The sequence below is a fragment of the Chinchilla lanigera genome, unplaced genomic scaffold (assembly GCF_000276665.1).
Source record: "Chinchilla lanigera isolate Chin_1 unplaced genomic scaffold, ChiLan1.0 scaffold00057, whole genome shotgun sequence".
NCBI lineage: Eukaryota > Metazoa > Chordata > Mammalia > Rodentia > Chinchillidae > Chinchilla > Chinchilla lanigera.
Window position 1 is genome coordinate 3,706,585 of NW_004955458.1, and position 10,819 is coordinate 3,717,403.

A 10,819-nucleotide genomic window follows, 5' to 3' on the forward strand; every position below is an offset into this window, starting at 1 on the left:
AATTATTTTTTATTTTAAAAATTAAAAAAACTAACAAAACAACAATGAAGACAAAATTAAAACAACACAAAAACAACAAAAATTATACATGACCTCATAACAAAATGAGAGGAATTAAGAATGGTTGCTACATTACATACTGTTATCTTCAACAAAGTTGGAGCAATGTAATTGTGAGGGAACTAGGGCAATGGCAGACTGAGCAGAATGAACCCTAAGCATCAACCAGCTCCCAACCCAAACATCTGTACACTCTCCAGATTCCTGTCAGAGTTCCTTGCACTTTCCACTTGGGATAAGAAGGTGCACAGTAAAGGGGAGGCACCAGACACAGGCAAGTAATTTTCTATGATTATTTTTCTCTTCTTTAAGACATGCTCAGAAAGTTCTCCTTTGCTAGTCTGGGGAGAGTTATGTGCATTTCTGCCTACAGACAATAAGATGGCCTCTTCCAGCCATGTGAATTGAATCTCTGGTTACCCTTCCTGACTGACGGAGTTGAGCCAGGCTTAGCACCATGCCATCCAGTCTTTTCATCTGTTTCAACATACCAGGGCCAAAGATAGTGACAGGATCTTTGCTTATGGAAAGCTTGAAGCTACTGCTATCGCTACTGCTTTTAATCTTTTATCTTTATCTTTTTATCTTTTGGGGGAGCCCTGTGGGAAAGGGACTGAGGAACTTTTTCTGACCTCAAGGAGACAGCATCTGTGAGACTTCCAAGAGGGGCTGATCTTTACATTGTCCAGCAGGTTGAGAATGGCATTTCAGGCTGAGCAGTGGCAAGTAAGTGTATTCAAGAGATATTTAGATGTGTTGCTCTCAGTTCAAATTCAAGGAAGTAAACTGTAAATAGCTGAAGGGGGCTACAGTAGAAGCTGTCTGAGCAAGCAATAAGGTAGATGTGGCAGATTATGGAGGGCATTGCATGCCATGTCGGGGCAGCTGGACTTAACTTCTTTAGGCCATGGATCATTCTAAGCAGATGAATCACATTTCCTCTTTCTTTTTTTTTTTTTTTTTTTTTTTTTTTTTTGAGACAATGTCTCACTATGTAGCCTAGGCTGGCCTTAAACTCATAGTGACTCTCCTGCCTCATCCACTGGGATTACAGCATTTGCCACCAGGACTGGCCCACTTAGGGAGATAGAAATTCCTCGTCTTTGGGCTTTTGTATGGTTTTAGCAATAAAGGTAGTGGGAGGAGGTAGTTAGGATGCCTTTGCCCCTGTGGCTGTGAACCTTTTTCTGGTTTCTAAAGGATTGCCAAAATAGATCCCCAAAAAATCAAACCAAATTCAGGATGGATCCGAATCACGGAGAGGGTGTGAACAGAGCAGTGAAACGCAATGGGCATTTAGTGTGGTACACTCTTCTCTTGGAGGTGGTGCTTTCTTTTCTTTTTTTTTTTTGGTCTTTTTGAGACAGGGTCTCGCTATGCAGCTCAGACTGGCCTTGAGCCCACTTTGTTGCCTAGGCTGGTCTCGAACTCCAAGCGATCCTCCTGCTCAGACTCCCAGTGCTGGGATTATTGGTGTGCACTACCACGCCCAGCTCTTCTTTTCTTCTAGCTTATAATTGGAGGTGCTTGTGATCCCTCATACTGAAACTGGGGTCACAGCTCTTTGAGAGCCTGTAAAAATTATAAGCCATTAGGCCCCTGAAGCTTGGTACCTTGGATTAAGTCCATTAGGTTTATATACTTGGTGAGGAAATAAGTTCTACATAAATTGAGATTACTAACACCTAATTAGGGTGTCTGAGAAGGAAAGAAGGTAATATTTAACAGTGCATCAGCTTCAACTCAGCAATTCTGTGTCTACTCTGTTGTCCCTGACGCCTATAAATTTCCTATGGTTTGCTTTGCATGTGTATGGGGTACCTTGGTGAGAGCCCCCTCGAGTTCATAACTCTTATACCAAAGGTACTATCTTTGGAAGTCTGATGCCTTGCCGGAGGAGACAGATTGTATGTGCCCAGCTGTCACATAATAATGTAAGGGAGCAAAAGGAGTGTTGACCTTTTTATTTTAGGAAACGAAGGTGGAAATTAGAGATTATAGGTGGATCCATTCCAGGAAGTAAAACTTGTTTCCCCTGGAAGCCTCAGGACAGTGGCAGTAGGCATTATTAGAAACTCTTTGAGTCCAACTTCCAGTATTACTTGCTTGCTGAGTAAATATGTGCAGGGCTGACATGGTGGGCTTTTTGTCCCCAGGAGTACTTCGCGCCTTGGTGGAAGCATCCAGCTCAGGTGTGTCGGTATTGAGCCTGTGTGAGAAAGGTGATGCCATGATTATGGAAGAGACAGGAAAAATCTTCAAGAAAGAAAAGGAAATGAAGAAAGGTAAACAAGAGTCCTTCCCTTAACCTCCCAGTCTGACCTTTATTGGATCTTCTTCGTTTTTGTTGTTATGATGTAACCACCACTCTCGTTCAGCTTGATAGTTGGAGTGGCAATGGAATGGTTTCCTACCCAGTCCAAACTGATAAAAGTTGAATCGAGTCCCTGAAAAAAAAACCCTTTCATTTCTCTAAAGAGCACTAAGGCTCCTGAGAGAGCAAGGCAGTAAGGCTGATGATTCTTTTTACAGGTATTGCCTTTCCTACCAGCATTTCGGTAAATAACTGTGTATGTCACTTCTCCCCTTTGAAGAGTGACCAGGACTATATTCTCAAGGAAGGTGACTTGGTAAAAATGTAAGGTTAAACCATTCTAGAGCATTTGCCTTTTTCCTGAGCATTTGTATAGTGCCTGTTGTTAACGCAGTGCTCCGCTTGCCTTTCAGCGACCTTGGGGTCCACGTGGATGGCTTCATTGCTAACGTGGCTCACACTTTTGTCATTGGTGTGCCTCAGGTAGGTAGGTGGCTGCCTACAGATACCAGTCGAATGGCCAGCTGGATTAGTACACTTTCCAGGAAGACACTGATTACGTTTTCTTTTCTGCAGGGGACCCAGGTAACAGGGAGGAAAGCAGATGTCATTAAGGCAGCTCACCTATGTGCTGAAGCTGCCCTTCGCTTAGTCAAACCTGGAAACCAGGTAAGGTGTATATCCAACTCCAAAGCTTAGTAGAACCAAACATACGTTAGGCACTTAGGACTACTCTGTATGGAATTGGCAACTTCCCTAAGAGTCTAGCTGTTTGTTTTGCGAAACAGGGTCTCTTATGTAGTTTAGGCTGGCCTCGAATTTATGGTGTTCCTCCTGCCTCAGCCTGCTGAGTGCTAGGATTACAGCCCTGTGCCATCATATTTAGCTCTTAGGTTGTCTTTTATTTTGTGTGTGCGTCTTTTCCCAAAATAGAGGTAGGTAGCTGATGTGTAAAACAAATTCAAAAATTCAGCTTTAGCAGAATATTTTTTTTTAAAACGATAACATGTATCAGAGAGGCTAGGAAGGTAGAATTTTATAGTGGCTAGTACATTACATGGCTATGAAATCAGAAATTTTAAACATCTGATTTGGTTATCTGAAAGGGGATACCTAACTTCATGGGGTTGTTGAAAAGTTCCTTCAGCAGGAAACCTGACATGTAATAAGCAATAATTAGCTGTTATTATTATTTCACACACTTATTATTTATATATTGTGTATCTCTACAGTATCAGTAAACAAATGTCGAAGAGAGGCTAAAGGTGGGCATGGTGGTGTACACCTGCCCAGCACTATGGAAGGCTGAGGCGGGAGTATTGGAGGTTTGAGCTAGCCACTTGGCAACTTTGGAAGACCTTGTCTTTAAAAAAAAAAAAAAAAAAAAAGTCTGGGTATGTAGCTCAATGGGAAGACCAAAGTTTCAATGTCCGGAACAAGGAAAAAATAGAATAAAACTGGTTCTGTGATTTGCAAGTCTGGGAGCCTAGGAATGGTAGAGTTGTCTTGAACTGTTAGAATTAAGCATGTTAGATTCACAGTGGAGATACTTCACTAATACTTAACATTTCCAGAGATCTGTTTAATGCTCAGAACATTGTCTTTTAGGTTTTGGGGGCTGGGGAGACAGTGACTTGTGACAGTAGTCCAAGCCGGCCTCAGCTCTGGGCATTTCTGCCTGAACTGAGTGTACAGGCCTGTAGCCACATCCAGCAGACCACTGTGTTTTATTCTTTTCTATGCTCTCTTGTCTCAGTCTTCTAATTAATTTTTATTTCATCCACAATTTTATTTATTTTTTGGTCTTTTTTTTGAGACAGGGTCTCGATATGCAGCTAAGGCTGGCCTTGAGCTCACTTTGTAGCCTGGGCTGGTCTCGAACTCGCAAGGATCCTCCTGCCTCAGCCTCCCAAGTGCTGGGATTTACAAGCGTGTGCCACCATGCCCGGCTTCATCCCCAATTTTAGTATTTAATTGCATTATTTTTATTTAAACATCTGATTTGGTTATCTGAAAGGGGATACCTAAATTTATAGGGTTGTTGAAAAGTCCTTTTTAACAGGAAACCTGACATGTATTAAGCAATAATTAGCTGTTACTATTATTTCACACACTTATTATTTATATATTGTGTATCTCTACAGGAAGGTAGAATTGTTTTTGTGGTTTTTTGGTTTTTTTTTTTTTTTTTTTTGTCTTTTTGAGACAGGGTCTCACTATGCAGTTCAGGCTGGCCTTGAGATTACTTTGTAGCTCAGGCTGGTCTTGAACTTGCAAAGATGCCCCTGCCTCAGCCTCCCAAGTGCTGGGATTACAGGTGTACACCACCACACCAGGCTAGGAAGGTAGAATTTTAGAGTGGCTAGTACATTATATGGCTATGAAATCAAATGGGGTCTGTCCACACCCTGTCACCACACTTAGCTATTAGTATTTAAAGATAATGTCAAGGCCGGGTGTGGTGGTGCATGACTGTAATCCCAGCACTTGGGAGGCTGAGGCAGGAGGATCCTTGCCAGTTGAGACCACCCTGGGCTACAAAGTGAGCTCAAGGCCAGGGTGAACTGCATAGCGAGACCCTCTTTCTTTCTTTCTTTCTTTCTTTCTTTCTTTCTTTCTTTCTTTTTTTTTTTTTTGTCTTTTTGAGACAGGGTCTCTCTATGTGCTTCAGGCTGGCCTTGAGCTCACTTTGTAACCCAGGCTGGTCTCGAACTCACAATGATCCTCCTGCCTCAGCCATCTGAGTGCTGGGATTACAGGCGTCCACCACCATGCCCAGCTATGAGACTCTGTTTCAAAAAGACAAAAAATAAAAGATCATGTTGAGCCAGGCATGGCACACATCTGTAATCCCAGCACTTGGAAGGCTGCGGACAACCTGAAGTACATAGTGAGACCCGTCTCAAAACACAAAAACAGCTGGCTGTGGTGGTGCACGCCTGTAATCCCAGCATTCAAGGGACCGGACAGAAGGATCACTACAAATTTGAGGCCTGCCTGGGCTACATAGTTCAAAACCAGTCTGAACTATATAATGAGACCCTGTCTCAAAAAAATAACCAAATAAAAAATAATTTTGAGCTCAAATTCCTCATCTGCAAAATGCGAAACATAAAACTGCTTTCTTCTCACAGTTCTGCCAGTGTAAAGTGCTTACGGTAGTATCTGGCATACAGATATTTAATAAATACTAGCTAGGTTTGGGGGATGTGTTTTGGTTTTTTTTCTCTGGTCTCAGTAACATACATAAAGATCAGATCAGATTTCAAGGGGGTAAAAGACAAGGAAAAATAAAGGTTTCTGTCCTCTCGTGAACAGATAGAATGCCAGGTGTAAAGGAATAAATACTGAACTTTACATGGGAAATGCTGTGTTTATGACAAGGTTCTTCTACCTACTTGCTTAACCTTGGTTGAATCAGTTCATCTTTGATGCTTCTCATTCTCACAGCAGAGGATTTATTAGCTCCTAATATCTCACCTTTTATTTGCTTTTGTACTTGTAGAACACACAAGTGACAGAAGCCTGGAACAAAGTTGCCCACTCATTTAATTGCACACCAATAGAAGGTGAGATCTCGATAACAGGGTCAAGGGCCCAGGAATGACTAATTTAGCAGAATTACAGCTTTTGCTCCTTCATCCTGGCTGTAGTTCAGACTGAGCCAGAAACCTCAGTGCCGTTTCTATAGCCAGGCACATCGCTTGCATGGTCAGACTACCTGAGTGGGTGGCTTTGTACCTTTTGGGATTCTAGGTAGCTAGTACCGTAGGCCTTGTCCTGTCTGCAGGTATGCTGTCACATCAGTTGAAGCAGCATGTCATCGATGGAGAGAAGACCATTATCCAGAATCCCACAGACCAGCAAAAGTAGGTGCAACCCCATTCTTCTGCCATACCAATCACCAACTATTTTCCCCCGTGCTCCCAACTTAATCACGTCTGCCTTCTACTCCAGGCCCTGGGAGCTATTTAGTATTCTTTGTGGTGGTGGGATGTAGCAGGAATTGAACTCAGGACCTTGCACTTGCCAGGCAGGCGCTGTACCACTGAGCTATATCCCCAGCCCTGTCTGTCTGTCTTTTTGAGACAGGGTCTCGCTATGCAGTTTAGGCTGGCCTTGAGCTCACGCTGTAGCCCAGGCTGGTCTCAGACTCCCAAGGATCCTCCTGCCTCAGCCTCCCGGGTGCTGGCATTACAGACGTGCACCACCACACCTGGCAACCCCAGCCCTATTTATTTATTACCTTTTTTTTTTTTCTATTCATTACTCTTTTTTTTTTTTCTTGGTACCGGGAATCAAATTCAGGACCTTGCACTTGCCAGGCAGGCACTTATGCCACTGAGCTACATCCCCGGCCCTATTCATTACTCTTAATGGTTCCCTTTTTCTCTGTACCTTTTAGGAAGGACCATGAAAAGGCTGAATTTGAGGTACATGAAGTATACGCTGTGGATGTTCTTGTCAGCTCAGGAGAGGGCAAGGTGAGGAAAATACGGGCCAGCACGAGGGGTGAAGGAGTGTGTGCGCCGGGCCAGATGTGACCTCACTGACTCTTTCAGGCCAAGGATGCAGGGCAGAGAACCACCATTTACAAACGAGACCCCTCCAAACAATACGGCCTGAAAATGAAAACTTCGCGTGCCTTTTTCAGTGAGGTGGAGAGGCGTTTCGACGCTATGCCCTTCACTCTAAGGTACTGCGCTTAGCAAGAACAGGACTTGGAACCAGTTTGACTCAGATTACGCACCAGGAATGCCTTTCCCGCCCTTCCTCTCCCCTCCTGCCCGGACTTGTAGGTTGGTGTAGGCTCACGTGTGTCCTGTGGTCTTCTCATGGAGGCTGATGCAAAAGCTCCCCTGAGCATGATTTCAGCGCAAGGGCAGGGAGGATTTCTGAGGCTGGGGTGTCGCCCCGGGATGGAGGCCTAGCCTAGCACGTGTGCCCTGGGTCTGGTCAGCACCGCAGAAAAGCTAAAGTGAAAAACAGTGAGGCCGGATGGGGAGCCCGGGAGCCCCTGACTTCCCGCTCTCCTTGCCAGAGCTTTCGAGGACGAGAAGAAGGCGCGGATGGGGGTGGTGGAGTGCGCCAAACACGAGCTGCTGCAGCCGTTTAATGTTCTCTATGAGAAGGAAGGTGAGCCCGGAGGAGACCCCGTGTGGGAGCCCCGGTTGTGCGGCACCAGTCTCCTGATTGTAGAAAGGAGCCACGAGTGACAAAGGACCGTTTTATCAAAGCACATCTTCGTTTTTCCCACAGGTGAGTTTGTTGCCCAGTTTAAATTTACAGTCCTGCTCATGCCCAACGGCCCCATGCGGATAACCAGTGGTCCCTTCAAGCCCGACCTCTACAAGTCGGAGATGGAGGTCCAGGACGCGGAGCTGAAGGTGTGTGACGGGAGGGGCGGGCGCAGCGCTGCGGCGGAAGTCCTGGGAACCCGGCGGGAGGGTCGCGGGCCTCCGGTCTCATCAGAGTCTGTCGCGCTCTCCCCCGTTTCCCAGGCCCTCCTCCAGAGTTCTGCAAGTCGGAAAACCCAGAAAAAGAAGAAAAAGAAGGTGTGTTGTGACCATACTCTGGCAGGGGGACCTGGCCGCTGTGCCACTGCCCGGGTCGCGGGGGGGGGGGGGGGGGGTCCTGATTTTTGCGAACCCCGCTCTCACCCCTCGGCCCTGCCGCAGAGGATCAGGACGCTCCCCCATGCTCTGGACACCGCCCCCGGTAGTTAGACACTGACGCTGCTTCTCCTCTCCCTGTCTTGAAATGCAGGCCTCCAAGACCGCAGAGAACGCCACCAGCGGGGAGACGCTAGAGGAGAACGGAGCGGGGGACTGAGGCGGCCGCCCGCTCCCGCCCCGCCTCGCCCCCCACCGCCCCGGGCTCTGAAGTGCAGTTTGACCTCTCCACCGGACGCCCGGCCCGCCCACTCCCCCACACCGACGGCCGGGCCGGCTGCCTGCTCTTGGGAGGCCGGGCTTCCCAGCCGCCGGAGACTACTTTAAATAGAAAAAGAAATTGAAGAGTAGAATCAGGAGTCCAAACCCATCGTCTCCAAGCCCCTCTTTCTAGCCTTTTCTACTGTTTTGCTCGGTCAAAGTTTGTGGCCCGACAGCAGCGATTAGCCGCCGCCACTAAAAACTCAGCTGAAATTCTTTTATACTCTGACGTCAGCGTTTCTCATCGATTGTTTGGGGCTTTTCCTCCTCTCGGTTCACACTCTTCCCGAATATCTTATCCACCCTCAGAATTCCGAGGAGCTGTTCTGCAAATGGTTTTTATCCCAGTGGCAGATTCCAGTCTGATCCAGGCTGCCTAGCCAGGCCCTTCCCGTTTTTTAGGAGCTGAAGTCTCCATCTATGAAGAGGTTGTCATCTATCAACTGGATCTTCACTTCTGAATCTTTTTTAGGCATTTTTTTCTGCAGGGTCTTCTTTCCTCTCCCCATTTTCACAAAGCTGTAAGGAAGTAACCCATCTCGACTGTGCCCTGTTCTCTGGAGTCAGGGGGACCTCCTCTCACTCCAGCTTACACAAATCTGAGCGGAAGGTCAACTGATTTTTGTTCCCTGTTTGAGATACTTTGACTTCCCTTCCTTGAAAGCAAAACCAGGAACCTGAGGAGTAGACTGACTTGAAGAGACAACTAATTTTCTGAAGCTGTGGACTTGGATTGGATGAATTGCTGGGGGTTTGCAGGGAAAAGTGACACACTTTAGTACCTCTGGCATGCTGTCCCAGGGAACTAGGGCTCCCACTGATTCACAAGGTTTTTAAACACATTGAAAAATGACATGGAGTTAAAAAATAAATTTTGATTTGCTCATAATATACCTTTGTATGTTATTTGAGGGGCTTTTGTTTTGTTTTTTGTCTTTCTGAGACAAGGTCTGGAATGGAGTTAAGGCTGGCCTTGAACTCACTTTGTAACCATCTTCCTGCCTCAGCCTCCTGAGTGCTGGGATGACAGGCATGCGCCACCGTTCCCAGCATGTTGCTATTATTTGATGGAGGTGGGGAGACTGAATTGAAGCAGTCAACTGATGTGGGAGTGACAAATGTTGGGTTCTCTGAGAAGAGCAGAAAATTAATCTGGGATTTTTGGTCATTTGATTCTCTAAAATAGAAACATGACCCTTCGCTGCTGACATCCATTCTGGACTGGGACACTTAGTGTTGTAGACTATAAAAACAATACTGCAAGTGTTTACTCGAAGCCAGAAGAGATGTCTTTGGTGTTAATGCTGGTGTTCAGGACCAGGCTAATAGTGTGGGCGATTAGGTGTTAATTAGAGGTTGGTCTTGTTTGGGTAGTGCTGGGCAGAGCCAGAGAAGCACTGAGCTACATTCCTGAAGCGCCCCCACCCTGTTTAGGGCCTTGCTAAGTTGTCCAGGCTGGCCTAGGGCTGGAATCCCCCATACCTAAACCTCCAAGTTGCTGGGGTTACAAAGGTGCACACCACGCCCAGTTACAGCTCCTGTCCTACATGAGGTACTGATTGCTGTAAACACCACGGTGACCGAAGCCGAAGAAGCAATGGCCTGTGTTCACTGCTGTTCAGTACAGAATAATTGCATTGCCATAAAAATGCTCTGCTTACTCATTACTCATTTGTGCAAACCTGTAGAGTGTACACCAAGAATCAATCCTAATTCATACTGGTCTTTGGGTAATAAACTATCAGTGTGAGTCCCACTGGTATAACACATACTCTGGTGGAGATGATATAGGTAGCTGTGAATGGATGGGGTGGGATAGAATGTGGGTAATGCCCCACCCCTTTTTTCTGTACTCCTAAAACTGAAAAGTAGTGTTAGCCAGGTGTGCCATATGCCTGTAATCCCACCATTTAGGAGGCTGAGGCAGGATCACTGAGTTCAACGTCAACCTGAACTACATAGTAAGCTTTGTCTCCAAACAAAGAAAAAGCCAAGCCTCAATAATACAGCAAGAACATCTCAAAATGAATAAAGGGCGGGAGAATTAGAATATAGTATGCCTGGGTATTAATACCCAGTACAAAGCCAAAAGTCATTCTGATGATGGAAGTACTTAAAAACGGGGAACAAGGACTCTAACGTGTGTGTGTGTCTTTTTTGAGACAAGGTCTTCCTATGCAGTTCAGGCTGGCCTTGAGCTCACTTTGTAGCCCAGGCTGGTCTCGAACTTATAACAATCCTCCTGCTACCTCAGCCTCCCGAGTGCTGTGATTACAAGCATGAGCCACCATGCCCACTAAAATAATTTTGGGCCACGCTTGGTGGCTCAGACCTGCAATCCCAGCACTTTGTAGGCTGAAGCAGGAGGATCAGCATGAGTTCGAGGTCAGCCTGGAATTCAAACTGAGTTTAAAAAAACCCCGAGTCAACACCAGCCTGCCCTACATAGAGATCCTGTCATTGAACAAGTCTTCTATGCTTAAAGGTTCTTTTTTAGCCTTAAATTTTCTTT

At 46.0% G+C, this 10,819-nt stretch overlaps 1 protein-coding gene across 1 annotated transcript in view; it reads left to right on the forward strand.

The window, feature by feature from the left end:
* Pa2g4 (proliferation-associated 2G4, 38kDa) overlaps positions 1-9,198 on the forward strand; it is a 10,079-nt gene extending 881 nt beyond the window's left edge. Inside the window, exons 2-13 of the mRNA XM_005397287.2 lie at positions 2,217-2,345; positions 2,593-2,698; positions 2,788-2,857; positions 2,951-3,043; positions 5,880-5,943; positions 6,165-6,243; positions 6,780-6,858; positions 6,937-7,070; positions 7,416-7,510; positions 7,634-7,761; positions 7,876-7,929; positions 8,141-9,198. Coding sequence (XP_005397344.1) covers positions 2,217-2,345; positions 2,593-2,698; positions 2,788-2,857; positions 2,951-3,043; positions 5,880-5,943; positions 6,165-6,243; positions 6,780-6,858; positions 6,937-7,070; positions 7,416-7,510; positions 7,634-7,761; positions 7,876-7,929; positions 8,141-8,206 — 1,097 coding nt within the window. The 3' untranslated portion in view covers positions 8,207-9,198. The remainder of the gene's footprint in view (positions 1-2,216; positions 2,346-2,592; positions 2,699-2,787; positions 2,858-2,950; positions 3,044-5,879; positions 5,944-6,164; positions 6,244-6,779; positions 6,859-6,936; positions 7,071-7,415; positions 7,511-7,633; positions 7,762-7,875; positions 7,930-8,140) is intronic.
* The last annotated feature ends 1,621 nt before the right edge of the window (positions 9,199-10,819 follow it).